Source organism: Gymnodraco acuticeps, unplaced genomic scaffold (genome assembly GCF_902827175.1).
Source record: "Gymnodraco acuticeps unplaced genomic scaffold, fGymAcu1.1, whole genome shotgun sequence".
Lineage (NCBI taxonomy): Eukaryota > Metazoa > Chordata > Actinopteri > Perciformes > Bathydraconidae > Gymnodraco > Gymnodraco acuticeps.
The window spans coordinates 5,546,140-5,571,003 of NW_022990295.1; the positions used below are offsets into that span (position 1 = coordinate 5,546,140).

General features: G+C 43.2%; 4 protein-coding genes across 9 annotated transcripts in view; 3 read left to right on the forward strand and 1 right to left on the reverse strand.

The window, feature by feature from the left end:
* The window catches only part of angel1 (angel homolog 1 (Drosophila)), a 26,611-nt gene continuing 1,747 nt past the window's right edge, over nucleotides 1–24,864 (reverse strand). The window contains exons 1-10 of one of the 6 annotated variants that reach the window (XM_034222393.1): nucleotides 11,523–11,611; nucleotides 3,568–4,407; nucleotides 2,970–3,193; nucleotides 2,792–2,861; nucleotides 2,261–2,703; nucleotides 1,466–1,610; nucleotides 1,218–1,328; nucleotides 1,096–1,126; nucleotides 643–806; nucleotides 1–548 (exon numbers count right to left, since the gene is read on the reverse strand). In XM_034222393.1, the coding sequence (XP_034078284.1) occupies nucleotides 391–548; nucleotides 643–806; nucleotides 1,096–1,126; nucleotides 1,218–1,328; nucleotides 1,466–1,610; nucleotides 2,261–2,703; nucleotides 2,792–2,861; nucleotides 2,970–3,193; nucleotides 3,568–4,407; nucleotides 11,523–11,595 (2,259 nt within the window). In that variant the 5' untranslated portion in view covers nucleotides 11,596–11,611 and the 3' untranslated portion in view covers nucleotides 1–390. Of the gene's footprint in view, nucleotides 549–642; nucleotides 807–1,095; nucleotides 1,127–1,217; nucleotides 1,329–1,465; nucleotides 1,611–2,260; nucleotides 2,704–2,791; nucleotides 2,862–2,969; nucleotides 3,194–3,567; nucleotides 4,408–10,596; nucleotides 10,614–11,025; nucleotides 11,127–11,522; nucleotides 11,612–24,864 lie in introns of those variants that run through there. The other 5 variants (XM_034222394.1, XM_034222395.1, XM_034222396.1 and 2 more) reach the window with 5 other exon arrangements.
* On the forward strand, nucleotides 12,278–15,968 carry LOC117549860 (leucine-rich repeat-containing protein 74A). The gene is made up of 13 exons (XM_034221959.1): nucleotides 12,278–12,386; nucleotides 12,610–12,785; nucleotides 12,859–12,966; nucleotides 13,067–13,160; nucleotides 13,321–13,370; nucleotides 13,493–13,574; nucleotides 13,691–13,776; nucleotides 13,849–14,043; nucleotides 14,135–14,230; nucleotides 14,410–14,553; nucleotides 14,692–14,796; nucleotides 15,016–15,101; nucleotides 15,359–15,968. Exons 1-13 carry the CDS (start codon nucleotides 12,278–12,280, stop codon nucleotides 15,966–15,968), a joined length of 1,941 nt encoding a protein of 646 aa, XP_034077850.1.
* si:ch211-173a9.7 (olfactomedin-4) lies at nucleotides 16,618–18,324 on the forward strand. The gene is given in 6 exon segments (XM_034221970.1): nucleotides 16,618–16,671; nucleotides 16,768–16,941; nucleotides 17,029–17,241; nucleotides 17,320–17,467; nucleotides 17,542–17,755; nucleotides 17,757–18,324. Coding segments are annotated over 6 exon segments (1,371 nt in total).
* si:ch211-173a9.6 (olfactomedin-4) lies at nucleotides 21,926–24,153 on the forward strand. Its single transcript, XM_034222400.1, has 5 exons — nucleotides 21,926–22,128; nucleotides 22,219–22,386; nucleotides 22,482–22,694; nucleotides 22,780–22,921; nucleotides 23,232–24,153. Exons 1-5 carry the CDS (start codon nucleotides 22,081–22,083, stop codon nucleotides 24,020–24,022), a joined length of 1,362 nt encoding a protein of 453 aa, XP_034078291.1. The 5' UTR covers nucleotides 21,926–22,080; the 3' UTR covers nucleotides 24,023–24,153.

Sequence of the window (24,864 nt, forward strand, 5' to 3'; positions counted from 1 at the left end):
CTGAACAAATAGCACTCACTCATAATCAGAAACAGCTTTTAGAACATTAGATTTAAAATCAATGAAAAAGCAACAGAACAGGTCAGTGTATTATTATAACAATATTATTAAAGCAATCACTTTTTTTTACAGCATAAATAATACGATTTTTCCTATTTCTGTATAATTGTATAACAAGACTGACTTTTGGCCTCCATTTTATTTTCTGGCTCTTTTAAACAAAAATATTCTCTTCTTCTCAGTAAGAAGACTTCATTTGATGCCATAAGGGAACCACAAGGGTTGGTGTTCATCTGAACAAAAAACAAAACTCAGATGTGTACAAGGCAAGATCTGAACCATTGTGAAGGGAAATACACTCAAACTCTGAAGTTCACCCATTTTCTTCTATTACACAGCATTCAGGTCCAGCTGGAATCTGGCCAGAAGACTGAGATGGTCGGAGGGAAATATGTCATTGGGCAAGCCCTTCATTGACCATAAGACGTCCTCAGATAGAAGGGAGAGAGAACCAATCAGCTTCAGACCCCTAATAGCAAAGGCACCGGCTGAGAAAAAAAAGAAAGACACCACAAACTAATAAGTGATCTACAAAAATTGATTCAAATCTGCAACAGTGTCCTCTGTGTCGTGTCCCCATACCGCTTGGATCCCAGGTTGCCGAGCGTCTCCGGCTGTAGAAGATGTAGTCGACTGTAGATCCGCCTTCAGAGTGCAGGGTTGTGACTTCTGGATTGCCAGATCCTGGAAGGACGTGTTGGTAGACCGACTCCAGGTCTAACCGGTGGCTGATAGTGTGGCTGAAACTGTCACAAAACATGACTCAAATCACATCTCAGTTACAGCCAATTAAGCTTGCTCTACCTTTTGGCCTATCTTGTTTTGTACATAACCTATTTTAATATGTAAAAAGGCGACATGCAAAATGAACTGAGATAAATAAAGAATTTAATTTACCTATTTATTGATTTTAGTTGCTTTTTATTTAGAGTCGCTCAGTTGTATGCTTTGACACTGAATTGGCATCCTCTCCCATATAGTATATTGTATGCATAAAGAAATGGCAATATGACAAAAAACGTTGGGTAAACTGACCTTTTATCAGGCTGATTTACGCTTGAAGCATCTGTGCATGAAAATAAAGAAGATATTGACCCAGATATTGAAACCATTTCAGTAAGAAGTGATGTTGTGGTTTTTGTATTGCAATCCCGTACCTGGAGTGATGTCAGTCACTCCTGGGATCAGCTGTAGGTCCAGAGGACGGATACATGCAGTCGGACAGAAGCGCAGCTGGCGCATAAAATCATGGCTGTACTGACCTTTTCCTACATGAGAAGAACAAAGACAGGATAGGAAGTGAGGAAAAAGAGGAAATTAAACACAAAAGACCGAAACCTACTCCATGGATAGAGATTACAAAAAGGGTACATAACAAAAACCTGCAGTCACTTCAAACACTGACCTGATTTCTGGCTCCTGCTCTTTGATTCCTCCTTGTATGCAGTAGTATGCTGGCATCTGTCAGTGATTCCCAGAGAGCTGGGCCACAGGGGGACGCACAGTCTGTGACCATAGGCTCTGTGGGACAGGTCCTCTTGACCTGATATCTGTTGGACACGGGGAATACATAAATGGTGGTTAGAGGTAAGTCCTATAAGCATCATGGCACTAACCTGAAACCAAATATAACTATTTAGTGCTTTTTTATGATATATGAATATGTTGCTGTTTTTTATAGAAAGTCTAGATTTGTCTCCAATAGCTTCAATGTCATGTGACTTCAAATCAACGCAGTATTGTATCACTACACTGAGCGAGTAGGTATTTTAGTCCCCCTTCTACAGTATGTATGTGAATATTGGGATTAAATCTATATATGTTTTTATTATATTCATATAGAATAGATAATAAAATAGGTGGAATACGTTTTCTTTTTAAGAAATCTGACCTACTTTTCTAATGTAGCAATACAATGCTTTTGATTGGTTTGGCATTCACGACATAATATGGAAGCCATTTTCAATCAAAAGCGGCAGAATCTCAACAACAACATTAAAACAAATTTAAATGAATTGGGTAGCCCTTTTCAATGTTAAAACAAAAGTTTGGGTTGTGAAATAAAAGACAAACACTGCTGGCTTTGCATGGGAATGAACCTAGTGTGTTTGGTCATGTGTCATTAGAAACAGCAAATCATCCTCCATTCCTTGGAAACACTGTAATCTATTATACAACTATTCGTTGCCGCTCTACTCACCATCCATGCGGGTAGACCCTGGAAGTAGAGCTCTCCGGTGGTGATCAGCTGGTACAGAGGCATTGAAGGGATGGAGTTAAAGTCTCCACACAAGATGAGGTTACAGTGTTCACCTTTTGCATTACAGGACTTGATCACGCTGCCGATTTCTGCCAGCATTATGGCCAGCTGAGCCAGCTTCACATCACCCCTCCTAGGGTTGAACAGCAGGTGGGTGTTGGCCACGCAGAGCGGTGGGCCCTTTGCCTTGACCACAGACCCATTCATTACCACTGGCCGAAGCAACACAATAATGCCCACATTGTGCCGGTCCAGCAGCTCAGTCTCGGGCCTGAAGAACTCCAGCGTGGCGACGGACACCTCAGAAAAGCAACTGCTACGGTAGCATGTAGCGCAGCCGTCTCTCTTTGTCCCTGTACGGCGCTTGTACACACAGGTGTAGCCTGGAACATGAGGAGACAGTATATGTAATGTCTTTGTGATAACATCATCCAAAAGGATTGTTCCAACATATTTTCTAAGATGATTTACCCATCTGAGACAGAGCTGGATACAGTTGTTGATGGTAATGGTTCTCCTGAACTTCTTGGAGACACAGAATCTACCGAGAACACACATAACTCATTAATGGACCCCTCAAAATGACCATTAAATGTATCTATCTTGCAACTATGAGCAACTGATTTTAATCAGTCGGCACTTGACTCACATCTGGTTCCCATTTCTGGATTTCCTCCAGGAGTAGGCTGCAGCGGTAGCTCCAGTCGAGCACCTCCAGAGGGCAGTGTGTGTACAGCTCCTGGTTGGCCTGCAGCAGGTCATCAGCAAGGATGTTGTAGGACATTACAGTGAAGTCCATCGAGGCGTTTGTGAATGGAAGGGGCTCTGCTGCAGTGGCACTCTCATCCACCTTCTCCCATACTCTCCATGTTACTGGGTAGAAAACAAACACATACAAGGAGAGTACAGTGTTTTTATTTATTTATTTTATTGTATTTAATTTGTCAGACAGTTAATAGATTTGTTATCTTCACGGTCATCTGTATATTTTTCTTACTCTCTAATGCTGGTTTAATCCTATTTCTATTTTGAGATGTTTATATTTTCGAATTGTTTATTTAAACTCTTTTCATTTGTTATTATGTGCAATGCCTTGTTTTGTTTTATGATGCTGCAACAACAAAAATAAGCAAATTGGGATTAATAAAGTACATCTTATCTTATCTTACAGGCAAATCTCACTGCAGTGGAGATATTACAATCGACAAATATTAATCTTTCACCTAAAAGAGAAATCAGATTATCACCTTCAAATCCCACTGTTGAATCTATTGGAGGATAGTAGCTTGCTGCGGGAAATTGCCACAGTGGGCACTGCAATTCCTCTGCCAAGCCACGTCCTGCCGGGAAGTGCCAACCTGCTTGAGTTTCATGCTGCCCACTGACTTTAAGTTGGGGTTGAGTATTTGAGAGAAGGGAGGAAAATATCAGCTCCGAACTGCTTTCTCCACCTTCAGCAACTGAAGCCAAATATTCATCCCAGCACTCAGTAACTTCAGCCGGAGTTTCAGCTGGAGGCATTGGCTTTTCCAAACGTTGTACTTGTACTGAACCAGTTGTTTCTTGTACTCTTGGCTCAGCTCGAGTAACTGACTCAGGACTTGGGCTTTCTTGCGTGCTGTCCTCTGTTAGCAGGCATGCTAATTGTGAGCCAGGAGCTAGCCCTTGATTAAGATCCTCAGTTGGAGAAATACTCCCATCCTCTGTGTTTTGCTTCGTATTGAACACCTCATGGTGATCAGTTATTTCCCCGTCCCCTTGTTCAGGAGTTTCCACTGTGTCTTGTAGCTGTCCATTTCTCGTCTCTGCTTCTTCTGCTTTCACTGCAGATTCCCCCTCACTCATCTTTGAATCAGCCTCCTTCTTTGTAGTTTCATGCAGGACAACCATCAGCTGCAATGTGTCGTATTCCTGTTCTGGGCTTGGTTCTTTCATCCTTTCTTCCATTTCCCCTTTCGTCCCACTGCCTTGGCTGAGCCACTGGTCCAGCTTGTTAATTTGGGACAGGGTTCTGGTTGTGACGGCCCCACCATCACACAATGCCTTATCATTATCCATAGAAGGAGGGAAAGCCTTCTTGGAGGCCCCTGTAGGACAAGCTCTGTGTTAGAGAACGCTGGTACATTTATATTAAGCTGAAACATACTGAGATATTTAGCTTGTGTCATTGATTTTGCCCTAAAATAATGATAAGCAGTGTTAACCCTTATGTTGTGTTCGGGTCTCCCGTGACCTGTTTCAAGTTAAAATTATATAATAACTACGCTCTAGTTTTTTTTTTATCGGAACAAGGCTTCATGATATCCTTCACAACAGCTATATAAACACTACAAAACTGATTTTGACCATTTTTGCCAAGTCTGAAGGTCTCTAAAACAAAAAGTGTATCATTTGGTGTTCGGGTCTTGAAGACCCGGAAGAATTGTTTTGGATGACTCGGGGTCAAATTTGGACCAATCAAGATTCATCTTTGACTTTAGACACCCCAGCCCCACTCCCTTCATCCACTGTAACAATACTTTTCCGCAACATGCACCTGGTCTCCCATCCCTCTGCCCCGCTCCCCCCCTCCCCCCACGGGAACTCGACCTTTCTCAAAGAATATGTACACTAACACTTGCACCTGAACTCACACATGCACAATATGTGGTGTAATGTGTTTTGGGCCATAACATTAAATTACAACAGGATTGTAAGGTTATGAATGCATAATAACTTAGTTTTGATGTAGTTAAAACAATATTGGATGATAATCTTTTTTTTGGTGTGTTTTGGACTGAGATAAATCATGGGTCAAAATGTACCCGCGAACCCCATGAACGGTAACTGAAGTTACCTACTGTAACTCCAGCTTCTATGAGTATTGGCGAAGCCCTCTAAGGCTATCGCTATTGGGTAATCCCCCTGCGCACCCGCGCATCACTGAAACACTTGTAGTCCACGCCCACCCGCAAGGTGGGCCCCACCCTCGGGCTTCCTTCCGGTATAAATAGGAAGGAAGCCCGACAATCTGCTCCCATACAAAATAACTTTTCTTCAGCTATTCGTGGCCAGTGGGGCCCAGCACTTAGAGGGCTGCGCCAATACTCATAGAAGCTGGAGTTACAGTAGGTAACTTCAGTTCTATTTTGTATATGGCTTCGCCCTCTAAGGCTATCGCTATTGGGTTAAGGGCGAAGCATGATGTAGTCTGCGCCCCACTGGGTCCGCCCGGTACTAGAAGCACAGACACACCTGCTCAGATAATAACCCATGCCTATTGCGCCATCGCCGTCCCTGGAATATAGCATAACATGAATATTCTCCATGAGGGGACGAAGGCTGGGAACAATACATACCTGCCGCTGTGAAAAAGTAGAGACAAAGGTCATACTTTGCCCAGTGACAAAAAGAGGGGGAACAGCAGCTCTCTGCGTGCAGACAGGAAGGAGAGCGCACGGCTGGATCCCTGACGTCACTCACTCTGACCAGACACTCCGTACAAAATGTGTCAGAGGAAAAAAAGGAAACATCCTTCTCATAAGAGGGGAAAAAGGGCCACTCTCCGCGTGCCGAGAGGCAGGAGAGAGGCGCACAGCTGGATCCCTGACCTCACTCACTCTGACAAGACACTCCGTACAGGGTGTGTCAGAGAGGAATGGGAGACATCCCTCAATTACAATTGAATACATGAACAGGGGGAAGACCAAGATGCAGCAGTGCAAATATCTTCCACTGACATTCCTCCGTGCAAAGCCATGGAGGAGGACATTCCTCAGGTGGAGTGCGCATTGATGTTCTCCGGGGGATCCACCCCAGAGGAGACATATGCCTGTGACACAGCTTCACACAGCCAGTGTGACAGCCGTTGTGCAGACAGAGGCTGCCCGATCGAGCGCTCTCTATAGTGCACAAACAGGCGCTGAGAATGGCGCAAGGCAGCCGTGCGCGCCACTAGCAGGACAGCGCGCGCACCGGACAGAAGAGATGAGACGCGGCTTCTTCCTCCGACCTGTGAGGAGGGGGAAAGAAGCCATCTAAGGTGATCACTCTCGACTCTAAAAGAGCTTGTGATGACCTTTGGCATAAAAGCCGGGTTAGGGCGTAAAACAGCTGAACTGCCATCTCCTTGGATCCGGAGGCATGACGGAGCCACAGGGAGAGCAGACAAATCACTCACCCTTTTCGCTGATAGAGCCAGAGCCAAAAGTAATACTACTTTGGCTGACAACAGTTTAAGGGGAACCTGGTCTAAAGGTTCAAATGGGGCTTTGCTTAGTGCGCGTAACACCAAAGCCAAATCCCACTGAGGTCATACGCGGCTGCGTTCAGAAGCTGCACAGATCGTACTCCTCCCTGGCGATGGAGGTAGGCTGCTTCCATAGCCGTGGCCTGTTGTCTGTGCAAATCAACACGTTTGATTGTACAGCAACGGGGCGACTCCCCCGTTCTTGTCCGAGATTTAGAAAAACAGCAGGGGTAAAAACCGCGCAAGACACTGTTCCTGGGATGACAGGAGTGTTTCTTGTATCCCATGGAACTGCTGGGGGGAGAGGCTTCTCTGTGATGTGCCGTAATGGTCGTCATGGTGACGAGCCACGCCATCGCCGCCGCTGCCCGTGAGGCAAAAGGGCTGCGAGGGAGTTTCCACACGCTGCATTTCACTCCGTCTCTCATCATGAGGCGCATACACGCCCAGGGGATGAGAGGTGTGTGCATGCTGTCCACACGAGGCGTTATAACGGTGCTCGTGGATTTATTATGACCGTGTGTAGGAGGCATATCTGGGACAGAGGAATGCCGCGAGCTCTGCAGTTTATAAACAAATAGGTTAAAAACAGCAGGCTTTTGCAGCGAATGAACCACCTCTGGAGTGTCCCCCTGTTGGAAGAGACCCAGGGGGATCATCACGTGACCAGCTGACGCCAACGCCGAGCAGCTGCGTCACGGAGAGGGCTGTGACACGCCGGAGGAGAGCTGTCAGTTCCTCCACTCGCTGCCGCGAGAGCCGCGCTCTCATGCTGGCTGAGTTTAATTCCACTATCAGATAAACGATTGTCTGAGAGGGAAGAGGACAGCTCTTCTTCCAATGTATTATGAAACCCAGGCTTTGACAGATGCGATACAAGATGTACCGTCTGTAAAGCGACTTCCTCGCTGGGGCGAGCCAGCAATTAGCAGGTCGTCCAGAGAAAACCACACTCTCATCCCTCCTCTGTGTAGTGGCAACCCAAGGTGTGCTTGGACCGAAAGGTCTGCGCGGGGGGCCTCCACACGCTGCGTCTCCCTCCGACTCTCATCATGAGGCGCGTACACGCTCAGGGGATGGATGGAGGTGTGTGCAATGCTGCCCACATGAGGCGTTATAACGGCGCTCATGGGTTTATTATGACCGTGTGTACGAGGCGTATCTCGGACAGAGGAATGCCGCGAGCTCTGCAGGTTATTAACCGAGGTTAAAACCGGCAGGCTTCTGCAGTGAGCCCTGCTGTCTACTTAATCAACAGATTAGTGGCAGCCGGCTTAATTAGCGGCTCTGCTTCCTCGGAGGCTCTCGCGGAGCAGACCAGGAGCGGGGGAGCCTCACTCCCCTTTGACTCGCCGCCGGGAGACCCTGTCTCTGGGGTGGCGGGGGAGCGGAGACGTGGGACGGAGCCCCTGCAGCCGCCAAAGGGCGACTCTGTCTGACGCTGAGGCGGTTGCTGTGGGCGTCTCTCCGCTTGCGGCCTCCTGTGACCGGCGTGGACGCCGCGGCTGCTGCGGGCGTTGGTGCTGCTGTGGGCGCTCAGCAGGCTGGAGCCAGCTGTACATGCTGGCGAATGCCGTCCGCCTTTTCCGTTCCGCGGCCGTCTTCATGGACTCCACCATGGTGTGGAACTGGGGTCCGAACAGCTCGTCCGGGCTGATTGGAGTGTCCAGTAGCACTTTTCTGGCCGTCTCCGTAACAGACGCCTGCTTCAGCCAGAGGTGGCGCTGGATCTGTGTCACCCACGCGGATATCCTCGCCTGGGAGACAGCAACGGACGCGCACAGAATGAGCGCCGTGCTGGCCGCCTCGGTGGTGGACCGCTCTACCAGTGTCACCACCGAGTTGGAGAGCAGCGCAATGTTATTCGCCGCCGCGCTGTGGTGACGGAGAGGGGGAAAGCCTGTTCGGCCGCCAAGCTGGCACCCTGCTCCGACTCTGTCTCCCCCGTCCGGGGGAGAGGAGGGAGGGGAGAACCGAACGGTGAACCGTGGAGGGAGGCGGGGCAGGAGTTGTCGGACTCCTGCCCGGCACTCGGCCCCAGGGACACGAGGCCCCGTCCGCGGGCTCATAAGCCTGGACGGGCCAATCGTCCTCCTCGGCCACAGCAGCAAGAGCGTCCGCTCTCCGCTTCCTGTCGCCCGAGGGGAGACGGGCGCAGTGTGTGCATGCTACCTGCTGGTTTAGAGCCGCGTACGCGTGCTCTGACCCCAGGCAGGATTCGCATACTGCTTTTATCTGTGCTGGTCATAACTCATTATGAACCCAGAGCCACATGAGGGACAATCTCTCACACAATTGTTACTCATGTTTACTCTGCAATTGAAGTGTCTCTTGTGCTTCAGTAACGGTGTGCTGAAGAAAAGAGGGAGCAGATTGTCGGGCCTCCTTCCAATTTATACCGGAAGGGAGCCCGAGGGTGGGGCCCACCTTGCGGGTGGGCGTGGACTACAAGTGTTTCAGTGCTGCGCGGGTGCGCAGGGGGATTACCCAATAGCGATAGCCGAACCCCTAGTTTCCACCGGGTCCGTCTGCGTCGCGTAACGGCTGCGCCGCGGTTATCAGCTAGACAGCTAGCCTATATGCCATACGTTTTTGCACACATTCACAGTAAATATGTATTCAGTATGATAGCTGTCTAACAGAAGTTAAATTCATTTCTCACTTATTCTGACAATGTACTTAACCCCAAATAAAAGAAAGAACCCAATAAAAAGAGTTGTTAAATAATAGTGAAGTCACGTTGTAATAACAATAACTCATCTCTCTCGAGTTTTCCTTTTTAGCTTTGCCAAAAGCCACTGTGTCAATGTTGTCCTATTTGGGTTGCCGTCCGGCGTTGTCCAATATGGCGGACCATCTCGCACATGCGCACTGCAGATCGGGCAGAGCTGCAGATCGGGTAGTGACACGGCTTCCTCCGGCGTCATACCCTACCGGGCGCGTTTCAGAAGCATTTCAGAAGCGGAGTGTCTTGCCTACCGGCTCGCAGTTTCAGTTGATTTGAGCATATTTCCTGGACAGACTACTTTGTACAGACAAAGTTAATCATAATTGTAATATCCCAGTTATAAACGACATGAATCAAAGATGTGTTGCTGTATTTTAGTGGTAAAATCATCATAATTATTCTATATATATATATATAATTTACACAGTGCCTGTAAACCGGAGGAGAACGCTGGCATTTACCCTCCTACTTGAACGACTACGGAGGGATAGGGTCTGCTAAATGAGTTTGTGTGTGTGCAGGGCCGGACTGGGACAATAAATCAGGCCGGGAGTTATACACCCAGCCAGGCCACTACCATTGTTTTTGTGCCATTTTGCTGGATTTATTTGTCAATATTTACAGCGTTGCTGCCCATAGTGATAGCCCTATAGTTTAAATCTACTACCCAAAAATAAACATATGGACATGGGTCACTATTTAAAAAAAAAGTGCAAATCTATTTAGGAACCTATCCATGTGCACATATTTTAAGTGGGGGTGGACCTCAAATCCTCTAGGGGGTCCGGGGGCATTCTCCCCCGGTAAGATTGTTACCCAGTGTTAAATGTTGGAGTTAAATGCATCAATCTGGTGCATTTTGAGGGGGAAATAAAGAGACTAGATCTATGGAAACACCCATATGAAACAGAACTGTACATTTAAATAATCATAAGAATATGGCCATAACCAATAACATACCATATCCAATATTTAAAAACATTTGAACTTGTTTATTTATTTGTTTTTGGTCATTTATAGTTGTGTGTGTCTGTGCTCCTGAATCAGCCTCTCCTGTCTCCCCCCTCTCCCCCTGCTCCTCTTTGAGGCAGCAGCAAAGACTAGTTTTAGCTCTCAACAAGTTTTAAAAGTTTATCTTACCTTTTTTCACCTAGTTAACGTTTTTTTTTAAATTATTCATGCATATTATTTAACTAATCTCACTCCCCCCTCAAATGGAAATATGTGTTTACATAAATGGAGACCAAACCGTTTGAGACCCACAGAGATAACTTAGACAAAGTTAACTATCTAAACACTCAAGAGAGTCCTTTACCTCACCTGAGCTGTAGTTATCAGTCTCTCAGTCTGACTGGAGAGGACTCTCCTCCACCTTGTTGTTGAAACAGCTCCTTATATCGGTTAGCGCAGCTAGCTAGCACCAGATGCTAACAGCAACAATACAGTAACCGGTGCGCGCGCTCTCTCGCTCGCTCCCGAGCTTGAATGACACACAGAGACCAATCGAGGGCTTTAGTGTATGATCTGTATGAAAGTGGCCATGTCGGCGGGCCACATCATGTAGACAGCCAGTCACCCTCTGTGAGGCAAGACCCCCATTTGCGCAGCGTTGCGTTCACTATACATAGGCTACATTACAAAAATAATCCTCAGGCCAGCAGGCCACTTAACAGGCCAGGCCATCGGGAAACCTCCCGGTCCTCCCGATGGCCAGTCCGGGCCTGTGTGTGTGTATATATATATGCTCACGTTCCACTTCCTGCCTGCCCGACATAGAGGGCGAAGCCATATACGAAATAGAACAGCTTTCGAACACAACAGAAGGGTTAAATGTGACACAAGGAAGGCACAAGGAAGGCACAAAAAAGGAGCCTCATTGAATACAAAAGCAAAACAGTCCCACATGGCAACGTCGTGACGTCATGCATCACGTTGGGAAAGTTCTAAAAAAAACGTGAGCTAAATGAGCGGAATAGCAAAAACATAATGTGCATTAAGTTAACGATATCATAAATAAGGAAATATTAGCTCATACTGTGGGAGCACAAGAAAAGTGTGACACCAAGTTTTATTTTAAATCACCCTCACGCTCAGTCACGCGGACAAATGTTTGATACATTGCCCAGTGAGCAGCGAGCCACAACCTAACGTTAGCCGATAGCTTCTACAAAATATGTAACCCAATGCACGTGGTGAGAAGGACAATGTCCTACACCGAGACCTTTGCAATGTGCTATTTTATTTACCTGCGTGTAGACGGCGACTTGTCATGTACCGTGACAGCGGGTAGAGCGCATAGTACAATATGCTGCCAATCATGTTTATGTTGTGAGGTCTGCGCATGCGCGCTGTGAAGTTGGTGGTGATGAGGTAGTGTTACAAATGGTCAGCGAGAAACTATTCACTATTAAACCTGTGAAAATTAGGGTTAACATCATGTTTGTTATCCTTATCTTTTATTTTACTATTACCTCTGATTTTCTGCTCTTTCATATTCCTTGTCTATATTGCACTGAATTCCTGGACTATACAGTATATTACAAAATGTGTTATTCTTACAATTATTCTAAATAAATGTAATTCAACACAGTTTGAAATAGCATCCTTTTGCACATCATTTTGTATAAACTAAATAAAATAAAACGTTAGAATGTACAGCTGATGTAAGAATGTACAGCATCTTATAAAATACCATTTTACTTTGAACAATACCATTTCACAAAGTGTCATACTGTATCATCATACCTACAGTTTTGCTTAGAGATGCTAAAAAAAACACAGCATGCTTACCACACCAAGGCATAAATTGTTGATGTCACTACACATGAGCTGTTACCTGAGAGGTAGAGTTACCCTCGGGAAAGCACAGGCCTATTTCATTTCACAGTGCAAGCCCATACAGAACACACATGAACAAATTGAGAAACAATAACCAGAGGACTGTATTCCCTTTGAGTCTGAAAATTGATTTAATCTGGATATAGGCTTTGACAGCATAGCAATGTCAATGCTCTCTTTTGAGTCCCTCTGCTTAAAAGAGAATGATTGTCCATCACCAACTGAACAGCAGGACACGGAGGATGAGTTTGACACAGACTTAGAGTCAGACGGTGAGTCAATTATATACATTTTTGGATTAATTGTTGGAGTAAATATAGTATTAGCTATTTTGCTGCTCATGTAAAGTTGTTAGGTCAACTCATAATCTGTGATAAAAAACATTAATGAAAACAATGAAAATAGAACGCTTGTTTTGACAAAGTGTCGCTGTGAAACACAACTTAAATACCGTATTTGTAACCAACGGCCCATGTGGTACTCACTCATTTCCAGAAAAAGAAGAGAGCAACAATAAGACTTCTATTTCTGAAGTGTACCTCGAGGCCTGCAGGCTGGTGGGTGTAGTTCCAGTCTCCTATTTTATACAAAACCTTGACTCCACAACCATGACCCTCAATCATCATGGGCTAGGACCTTTGGGGTGCAAGGCACTTGCTATCGCTCTAGTGGTAAGTTAAAAGGGCATGCTATTGAATGTGACTTTTTAAAATAGAACATCTCTAATATTATCTTTGTATTTAGGCTGATATGAATATCGATACTCTCGAACTGGCAGACAATCATATTCAAGCTGAAGGAGCCAAATACCTTGTGGAGATGCTGAGGGCTAATTTCACATTGCAGCACCTGGTATGTCAGAGTAACCACTGGAGGGCACAAGTGCTTTTCAGGAGGCTTTTCTCCCTTACATCTGTGCAGCATATTGTACCATCATCTGTTTTGCTTACAGGATTTGTCCAACAACTATCTGCAGTCTGAAGGAGCTGATTATATGGCTAAAGTGTTGCTGGACAACATTTCAATCAAATCTATGAAACTTTCAGGTAGTGTGGAAATAAAAAATAATAGGTTAAATACAATATTTTATACAGTTGATATCACTGTACATTTAGATCACTAAATTCAGTTAAAAAAGAAAAACGTTTCAAGATTATTATTTGTGATTTCTATACTTGTTTAGCACATTTCTATTTTTTCCAACAGGAAATGGATTTTCTGATGATGATGCAAAATATTTTGCAGATGCCTTGTTGGTAAGTTTATTATTATTTATGATCAGTCGACAACAATGATTTTTATGCAATGACATTTAAATTATGAAGTTATATTTGGTTACTTTTTGCCATTATTATGATGCTAATATTTCTATATTTAGACCAATTCCAGAATAAAGGAACTAGACCTGAGCCATAATGAGTTTTGTGGAAAAGGAGGGGAACATTTAGGACAACTGTTGGGTATGGTAACATTTTCTAACGTCTTTGTTGAGTTGCTAAATGCATAGCTTTGCTTCATGAAATAAATTACAAACTTGCCAAGCCTTATTTTGTGATTCCACCTTCCATTTCTACAGCAAACAACGAGGGTCTTGAGATGCTGGATCTCAGCTGGAACCATCTCAGAATGAAAGGGGCTGTGGCGTTTTGTGCTGGACTCAAGGTTTGGATGTATAATCAATCCATTTGATCACTGTCTCAGTATACAACAGCTGATCACATTCCCCATATTTAGGTGAATATGATGTTGAAACACCTCGATTTGTCATGGAACGGATTTGGGAATGAGGGTGCCCTCGCCATGGGAGAGGCCCTAAAATTCAACAACACTCTGGTGCACCTCAACCTTAACAACAACCGCCTCACCAATGAAGGCGTCGGCATGCTTTGCAGGGGCCTCGAGTTCAACGACACACTCCGAGTCCTACTGGTGGGTGGAACATGTTGTTTTATGCTAACATGTCTCATCGGTGTGGTGCAGGTACATTTGAATGTGACATTTTATTCTTACTGTCCTGTAGCTGGCTTACAACTCTCTAACAGTAGAGGGAGCACTGACCCTGGTTAATGTGGTAAAGAACACACCTAGAACTGCCTTGGAGGAGATTAACATATGTGTGAGTTTATTTGGTTCAATGTCTGTCTCTGTCTGTCTTTTTGGCACCCTGATCTAACTGTTCTGTCATATCATTTCATAACCTTTCAAATAGGCCTTTCAATATAAAATAAATCACAATAAATACCCTGTTTCTTGTCTGTACCAAACATTATATGTTGTCACCTTTTTACCACGCAGAATGTGCTGGTAACTGAGACATTTGTGCACCTGTTGGAGGTGACATGCCAGGAGCATCCCGGCCTGGATGTACAGTACGGAGGGGTCGGTGGTTTTATTGCTAAGAAGCCACCAAAACGTGTTGATCCAATGAAAGTCATCCAGGTCTGTGTCAGTCGAAAATGAATATAAGTAGTCCTAGCATCTTATTTTACACAATGAGACATATTAGTTTAAAAAAGCCGTCAAATTCCTCTTTCTTTTTGCTTGGTTAATTGTCAAAATGTCTTAATGTTTTTAAAGGATTATTTGGATCAACGCAAGCTACGCCTGTGGGATTTCTTCCGGAACATTGACAAAGATGGCACCATGCGGGTCCCTGTCGCTGACTTCAGGAAGGCGGTGCAGGTGTACAGATAAACTGATCTTCCTAACTGTGTTGTCAGTTACATTCGCAGGGCAGACTACCATGAAATTGTCCTCTGAAATCATGCGTGAAGAGCGCTCTTCAAGTCTTTCTTACACTGTGAATCAATTGAATCAAGCTTACTGAAAGGGACTGGTGAATGATTTCAAGAAGAAACTTAGTGACTGACTTTTTTTGTTTGTTTTGTGAAACCATGATAGCAATCAAGTATTCCTTTGGATCGATACCAGATCGAGGAGCTGATTCAGAGACTTGATCGCGACAGGACAGGAATGGTAGACTACAGGTAAGCAAGTCTTCGATTGTTTAATCACACTCACAGGTGGGCCTTCTGAATTACTTCACAGGGATTGATATCTCAAGGTTTATGGATATAAAACATTAAGTGACAACATTGCTGTCAATTTACAGTCTTATTATTGTTTGATTGATGGTACAGTTAAACTGTGTGTGTTTTAGTTATGAGCTGGGAACTTGTCCAGATCTTCACCTTGAATGACTTCACAAAAAACGGATGTGTGTGTTATCTGATGTTCTGTGCAGGGGACTGGCAGATACAAGGAAACAGATGATGAGGGATCACCGCCGCCAGCTGAGGAAGGTTGAGTCTCGTCAGAAGAAGGAGAAGCAGAAGAGCGACCGCATTCTCAAGACCTTCCAGAGCGCCGTGGACGCTGTGACACCACGCAGCTCAATGGTCATATCTCCAGGGGGTCCCAGAGATGATTCAAGTGGTGGCCCGCAGCCCTTCTCTGCCACCCCGCTCAGTTCTTGGCACCATATTGTCATGTCCAACAGCAGTCGCTATTCCGTCAGTAATCTGAGCAATGAGCATGTCCATCTGCCCATGTTGGGAGGCACAACGCCTTACCGTCCCACCAGTTCCCCAGGGATGCGCTCCTACTCCCAGCCCAACCTGCTGGATGACTCCCCCCGCTCTGCTCCAGGGATATCTGTCTCTGCCCAAGGTATACGCTCCGATTCAGAGTTCGGCCACAGCAAGCTAAGCCCCACAGCAAACCACCTGACCAGGTCCAGGCCGGCTCTTGACGCCAAGCAGCCAGTGGTTAAAGCCAAAACCAAGAAAGTAAAGAAAAAGAAAACAACAAAACGTGTGGATAAAGACTTGAAGAATACAAATGTCAAATTATAGTAAAACTCTGTGTACTGGTTTCAAATCTCACTGTCTGAATAAAAAACGATTTAAACTAATATTTCTGGGATTTCTTTTTTTTTTTAGAACTTTTTATTTATTCCACAAACATATAACATTCATGGAGATGTACATAAAAATCACACCCGCCTCAGTTTACAGTCCACTCCAATCTACACGTTATTGCTCACATACACATACATTACCCCTTTCCTTCCAAGTCTTGGCAAATGATACATAAATACAGACATTCATTTAAATTCTCTGACCTTTCCCTGGGTAGTCGGTACAGACAGGTATGCTTATAAATCCGAAACAGGTGCTATTTTTTATCTAATCTCTATATTTGCACAGCATATTCAGGGTTCAGACCATCAGGAAAAACATTTCATATTGCTTGGGAACTCTGTCAGATGGTACACCCACCCATCATCTAATCCTTGAATTCTGATGCACACCCACTCATAAATAAATCAAACAAACATAAGAGTATTTCATTTCTGTTTGCTGACGATGACATCAAGTTTTACATATTGGCTAATTGTGATGTGAACAAGGACAGGTGTTTCAACCTGCGAGATGTAGAAACAGGCTATAAAAGCACAAAGGTCCAGCTATCTCAATCATTACAACTCTGACTGCATCAAGGATGATTGACACGCTGTACTTCTTGGCACTGCTCAGCTCAGCGATGGCCTGGAGGGTATCTATGGCATGACTTAGATCCACTGATTCATCTTTATTCTTTGAGGATGATCTACTGTATCAGCATGTGACCATCTCTTTTTGTTGCCTGAAGCGCTTAGGCCTGTTGAGCGAGGGCAGTGCGAGGAATGGGACCGGAGGTGGAAGTGGGGACCGGTGCACCTGTGATGCCTTCTTGCCCAGTTCTACCTTTCCTATTAAAGACCTGGTGATGGTAGAGCAGACAGCCGTGGAGATCTCACACAAACTGGAGCTGGAGATGGGCAAGGTGCACAGGCATATTGAAGCATATGAAAGTATATGATAACATATTTGAGACTTCAATAAAGAGTGTAAAATCTTCATTTTATTTCAGCTGGAGGACTATGAGATAAAGCTGACAGCTTATGAAGAGAGGATAATAGAGCTGTCAGTACAGATTGAAAAAATGGAAAAGAACCCCGATGCATACAATGATGCCGACAAGGTTGAGATAAAGATTGAGATCAAACAAGCGGAGGCTCTGATTAAAGAGCTGCACCTCTCCATTAAAGGCTCCATCACTGTCTTTGAGTCTCTGCGTATACAGGTAAGTACATTTGATGGGAGTCAACGCATTACCAGTATAATGCCAATCCACAATGCCAACAAATGTGTTTACACCCAGATCACAGTCATGGTGCAGACCCTGACTAGGCTGGAGCTGACCTACGACAAGAACCTGGTTCTGGTGACGCGTCGGGAGTATATCAAGGTGCAGCTTCAACTCGAGGAGTGCGAGAGACGACACCAGGAGCTTTTCAACCCGAACATTGGTAAGCTCACTCCTTATGATATTCACATCTAAGTTTTTTTCGGACACTAATTTCCCCCCTCTCTTTCTCTGCAGGTTCTTGTGCACACACAGGTATCATCAAGGTCAGCAAGCCTGTTGTAAGCCAACTGAATGCCAATCTTAATGCAGGCTACAAATATGGAGGCTGGGGGAAAGACTCAAAGCCTGTTCCTGACAGAGAATCTATGTACTGGTACTCCGGGTACTCCAGTGCTTCCATTGTTGACATCAGGCTTTACACTAACTACAAGAACCTCCTTTTGAGAAACCAATTTCATCTTCCGTGACAACACTCTCTATTATCAGATCAACAACCCGTTTGGGTTGGCCAAACTGAATTTCACCACAGGGAAATATGAGTCCAAGGTTATTCCTAGAGCCAGCAGCAGGTTCTCCTACACCAACTCCCTCAATCAGAACTTTGACTTTGCGGCTGATGAAAGCGGCCTGTGGGTGACCTATGCCAATGAGGAGTCCGCTGGTCGTATGGTCATTGCTAAAATAAACGAGCTTTCTTTTGGGGTTGAGGAGGAATGGCAGACTAGTGTCTATAAACCAGGCGTGAGCAATGCCTTCATGGTGTGTGGCGTTCTGTATGCAGTCAAAACAGTTGATATCAAAACCGAAGAGATATTTTACAAGTACGACACCAAAACCAAACAAGAGAGCTACGTCAGTGTTCCCTTTGAACGTTTCCAGGATAAGTATTCCAACCTGGACTTCAATCCCACTGACCAGAAGCTGTACATGTACAATGATGGTTACTATGTTAACTACCACCTGTGGTTTAACTACACCACTAAAGCCACAGTGGAACCACCACTTATTTTGTCCTAAATCTGTATCTGTGACTTTAGCAGTGATTATATCTCTAGTTTTCCTCTTGAAGTTCATAAAGTGCATTAATTAAACTTCTTGATTTATAATAAATTATCTCAAGCATTGCAAATGTGTCAAGTGTTTCCTTGTTCAGATGTGATGAGTAGAGTGTTTTTTATATTTATACTCTCTTCACCCACTCATTCTATACCTTCAAACTGAATTATAGTCAATAGGTGAAGGATCATCTAACTGTTGTTATTGTCCTTTATATTTGTTTTTTTGACACTGAAGGAGTGTAAAAATGCCCAACAGATTTATAATGATACATCACACATTATATATCTGTTTTCCCATTTACTTGATAAGCAGTAGAAAATAATAACTACATACAAAGGAATTCATCTATTTCCACTATTATTAGATTTTGTTTGGCATATTCTGTGTATTACACTTGATTTGAAATGCTGGATTGCAGGATCAATTAATGAGGTTTCTTAGTAGTTCTAATGTGTGTACAAACTACCAATGTTGGCTCAATGGGTGATGCAACCTAATACATACATATTTGGAAGTGACAGACCTGTGCAATTGATTGTTTTCACTTCTTTTTTTTAATACTGTACATCTGTTTTAGTGAGCCAGGCAAGGTAGACAAAAAAATAATAAAATATATATAGTAAAAGCATTGATGTTTAAATTATCATATTAATTATCAAATTAAAGTTACTGATGGCTGAATTATTTAGCAGCCTCAAATTCAGGGTCACTGTCCCAACTGCAACCCTTGAATAGAACAGAGTCATCGTTATTGCTATTAGTAACACTAGTCTTTTTTCTACCATGACAAGTTAAAGGTGGAGTAGGTAATTTTGGAGAAACCAGCACGAGTGCGCTAGAATTTGAACAGAGACAGCTGGAAAAAATCTGCCACTTCCTTACAGAACCCCTCCTCCAACACACACGAATGCGCACATGACCAATGAGGGCACGAGATAAGTTTGTGCACAGATGGAAGGCTGACAGGCAGGTAGGCCATCCAGTTACTTTAGCCGGGCCGGCTAAAATGATTGGTCGTGCTTTTTACAGTACTACGGCTTCCACAGATGACATTTTTGTATGGATTTTTTGTCAAAGCACTTAAAATATTCATTGCTATCGGGATGTAAAGAGCATTCCATGGAATATAACAAAAAGTGTATCTCGAGCCGGTTTCTCAAACTTACCTACCCCGCCTTTAATGTCTGCTTTTTAGCAGATAATAACAAATATCCCAACAAGATTAATAAAGGACAACAATTTAATACTCTAATCATGTACGTTTTGCACCTCACTATGACAACAATCCAATGGGAGAGTGAAACTGCAATGGACAGCAGAAATAATATGCATCAGCAGCTCATTAGTTAAGGTTAATTTGTTTCCTTAAGTTGGTCAAGGATGATACAATGAAATAAAAAAGTCTACATTGTAATGATGTTAATCATTAACCATGGCTCTGTAACCTGTAATTCTCACAGTGAGCTATTCCAGTGAGACGGCATGCAATGAAACAGGGACAAGCACACCTGAAGGAAATGCACCCATAATTAATTAATCAATCAGACCTGTGCTGTAGAGGCAGACTGAGGGGGACACGCAGCAGTTATATTCAGTGTTTGGGGAGGGACCACCCACTGTGATTACATGATAGTTCAATTCCTTTGTTAATTGAATTGAAACGTTTAAACCGTTGATTCCACTACAGCTGAAAACCGATAGATTTGAAGAATAAAGTGGTCGCCATCAATACAGGCAACACCAGAACTCTAGCAGCAGCACTTTATTTATTTGTTTCTTTTTTTTCTTTTCCTTCTTATTTACTTTGATTCTCTTAGACTTGTTTCATTTGGTTTGTAACACACTGGTTTTTACTAACATAACAGTTCAGGTATTGTTTGATCATTTTGTTGATGGGGGGAATGATAATGTCTGCATTGTGTTCTTAATGTTTGCACAATATGAAGAATGACCACGTAAAATAAATGGTATGTCATTTGGTGTCCAAGGAGGACAGGAATGATTATACCGGATGTACAACAGGTGCAGTCATGTAAATCTTGATGAAAAAAAACGTCTTTGACTCCAAATTGTTGCACTTGATAGGTTCAATTTTACGGTATCATGTTGGATAAAAACGCCAGCTATACAACATACAGTTGCAAGAAAAAGTGAACCCTTTGGAATTACCTGGATTTCTGCATAAGTTGGTCATAAAATGTGTTCTGATCTTCATCTAAGTCACAACAATAGACAAACACAGTCTGCTTAAACTAATACCACACAAACAATTATATGTTTTCATGTTTTTATTGAACACACCATGTAAACATTCACAGTGCAGGGTGGAAAAAGTATGTGAACCCCTAGGCTAAAGACTTCTTCAAGAGCTAATTGGAGTCAGGAGTCAGCCAACCTGGAGTCCAATCAATGAGACGAGATTGGAGGTGTTGGTTAAAGCTGCCCTGCCCTATAACAAATACACACCAGTTTTGAATGTGCTATTCTTAAGAAGCATTGCCAGATGTGAACCATGCCTCGCACAAAAGAGCTCTCAGAAGACCTACGATTAAGAATTGTTGACTTGCATAAAGCTGGAAAGGGTTACAAAAGTATCTCTAAAAGCCTTGATGTTCATCAGTCAGTAAGACAAATGGTCTATAAATGGAGAAAGTTCAGCACTGTTGCTACTCTCCCTAGGAGTGGCCGTCCTGTAAAGATGACTGCAAGAGCACAGCGCAGAATGCTCAATGAGGTGAAGAAGAATCCTAGAGTGTCAGCTAGAGACTTAAAGAAATCTCTGGCACATGCTAACATCTCTGTTGACGAATCTACGATACGTAAAACACTGAACAAGAATGGAGTTCATGGGAGGACACCACGGAGGAAGCCACTGCTGTCCAGAAAAAACATTGCTGCACGTTTGAAGTTTGCAAAAGAGCACCTGGATGTTCCACAGCACTACTGGCAACATATTCTGTGGACAGATGAAACCAAAGTTGAGTTGTTTGGAAGGAACACACAACGCTATGTGTGGAGAATCCAAAGGGTTCACATACTTTTTCTTGCAACTGTATGTGTTATGTAATAATAATAGTCATAACTGCAAACAATCTCTTTCCAGGAGTTTAAGTCAGCATTTTACTAAAAGTTTTTCCATTATGGCACAGTGTCTCCTTCTCATGAACTACGCTGATTAAAAGCACCACACAAGTCACATGCATACGATTATGCAATTTACAATGTGGAGTAAACTATACAAAGAAGCAATTTGATTATTTCATTCACAACACAGTGAGAACAGACTTTTAGGGTAATGACTATACAAACAAACACGACCTGTTAAGCAGGATATATCATAAATGATGCAATTATATTAAACAGCCTGACACAGTGTGTGCCTGAGGATATGATGACCCCTATCTAACACTTGCGACATTCACCTAACAGGCCATAAAGATTATGAGGTTCAACAAATGGCATTTTTATCATCCACACCCCAATGTTCTGATCAAACCTGACTTCTTCCTCAAATGTTATTGTGAGCAAACAAGGATAAGGCCATTAATCCTGGGCTGCTTGTGAATGAACAGCTGGTCTTGTGTTGAAGTTCCGGGCAGCTCAATTAACAACTATGGGAAGAGAGAAGGTGTTGGTGATGATGTGATAAGAGCTGTCCTTAAAAGCGTGGAATAAGGCTGCAGAGGAGACACTTGAGAGGTAAACTGAGACAAGATGCTTCCAATTCTGCTGCTGCTGCTCAGTCCTGCTTCGGCCTGGATTGTAAGTGAACTTTCTTTAACATTTGCAGGAGGTATGGGTCATTTATTATAATCAACTTTAACGGCAATATCTTTACTTTTTGATTATCAGCCCGTGCATGAATGGGAGTCCGGCAATGTGACTGCTTCAGTGGGTGAGTCAGGTCAGTGTGTTTGTCACGTGTATCTGCCCGAAATCACCTTCCCTGCAGACCGGGTTGAGCACATGCAGCAAGTCAGCCATGATCTGATCCTGGAGGTGGACATTCAGATGAACAAGGTGCAGTAAGATTGATTAATACGGTAATCTTCCAAGCATTTTCTATATATTTTGGTGACATCTTCATGCTGATTTCCCATTCTTCACTCTTTCAGATGATAAGCTATGTGGGTACGTTGGAGGGCTACTTGAAGGAACTGTCAGACTTGACTGTGAGAGTGTCCATGCTGGAGAGCAGTGCTGACAAATACATCAAACTGGACTTTGAGCTGCTCAGGATTGAGCTCAGAGAGTTTGAAGTTCTGGTGTCTCAGCTCAAAGACTCCCTCAACTCCACCTCTCCCATGTTTGACAGTCTGTATATTGAGGTAAAAGAGCTATTTACTTATAACTTTTAATTAACATAGATTTCTTCTTTATTAGAATAACACATTTACACTTGTTTTTTCCCAGATCTGTAACATGACCCTCATTGTGAACCAATTGGAGACGTTCGACAAGAGCAACCTGGAGGTGATCCGCCTTGAGTTCGCTAAGCTGCAGAAGAAGCTGGAGGAGTGCCAGAAGGACCATGATGTAATCAAGACAGATATTCGTAAGTCAACTATTCAACTGATGGTGGATAACAGATCAGAAAAATGTTGGCCTTTCACATATGGAGATTTCCTGCTTTTCTCTGTTTTGTATCAAATTAAACATCTTTGAGTTTCGGACTGACGTATCAAGACATTTAGAGACATCCCCTTGGACTTGGAGGAACTGGGATGAACTTTCTTTACTATTTTTGACATTTTTAAGACCAAACAATTGACCTAGAAAATATTTGGAAGAGCATATAACCGTTATTTTCAGCTACATTGTAAGGGTTAAAAATAATAATTAACTTTTTTCTTTCTTCTTTCCAGGCAACTGCAACCGCACAGGAATCATGAGCATTGGCAAGCCAATGGTGGTCCAACTGAATTCTCATTTGAATGCAGGTTATCAATATGGGGGCTGGGGAAAAGACTCCAAACCTGTAAGAGGCTATGAATCAATGTACTTCTACGGTGCATACACCAGTTACTATATATATGACTTCTATTTGTACTCCAACTATGAAAACCTGATTCTGAGGTCAGCATTGAAACACCATGACTTACCAAGTGGGTGGGAAGGTACTGGTAACAATTACATTGTACATAGTAACACCATATATTACCAGCACAACACTCCTTTCAGCATGAGCAAACTGAACCTGACCACTGCCAAATATGACTACAGAGTGATCCCATCTGCTAGTGAAAGTTTCTCGTACAGTTATTCGCCCCATCAGAACATGGACTTTTCAGCAGATGAAAATGGCTTGTGGGTAATGTATGTCACAGAGGCGAGCAAAGGTAAAATTGTCATCGCTAAAATAGATGAGAAATCTTTCGGCATTGAGAATGAGTGGAGCACCACTGCGTACAAGCAGTTGGCTGGCAACGCTTTCATGGCCTGTGGAGTTATGTACGCCACCAGGTCAGTGGATCTGACCACAGAGGAGATCTTCTATGCGTACGACACCAGGACCAATGAGGAGAAACACCTCAGCATCCACTTCTCAAAGTTCCAGGAGAAATACACCAACCTGCATTACAATCCTACCGATCAGAAGCTCTACATGTACAACAATGGCTACTATGTGTCCTACAATGTGAGGTTTGACAAATAATGATGACTCCTCTCTGTGATCTACGTATAGTGATCGATACTTACTTAATTCCTCACTGCAGGTCTATAATACTGTGTACTGTATCACATAGACTGTCTTTTCCTGAATAAAATCTAACTGAAGCATTCAAATTGGGTCAATTGCCTTTACTTTTTATGCAAATAAATAATGCTGCTACACAATGTTTTAATACAACATTAAAAGAAATGGCACGATTGAAGATTAGTTTTAGATAATTAAAACAAGCAACAATTAAAAGTGCTTATATATCATTAAAAGTAAGATCCAGTATGTTCAATCCAGTATTCACATGTCTGTTTTTTCATAAGAATGAAAGTAGACAGATCCATTTATCATACTGTACATTTGTAATTGAATAGTTTGTTTAGAAGGGTTTTAAATCAAATGAAATATGGATCCAAGGGTGAGGGTTTCCAGAGCTGATGTCCAGGTGCCATACACATAGAGATACACAGTGTTTATTTTTAACAACAACAATACAAAGATGCAAGTACTGTAAAAACAGTACATCCCATGTAATGTTGTTTTTCAAACTTAGAGGAACAGGAAGATTCAGCCTACCCTACAGTCCCAGCTAATCAAAAATAAAAACTGACTGAAAGGAGAAATTGAAATCAAATATCTCAAGTCTAGTGAAAGTAACTGGTAGTTTTTGATCTTTTATGGTGATGCTAATCAGGAAACTGTAAATGCAAAAAATAAGGGAAATTTGATTGTGTTAGTATAACCTGTACAGCACTGTATCAGGCAATTTCTAACATAATAGAGCAGGTATTAATATATTAAAAACGTTCATCCGGTATAAAATATGCATTACACTA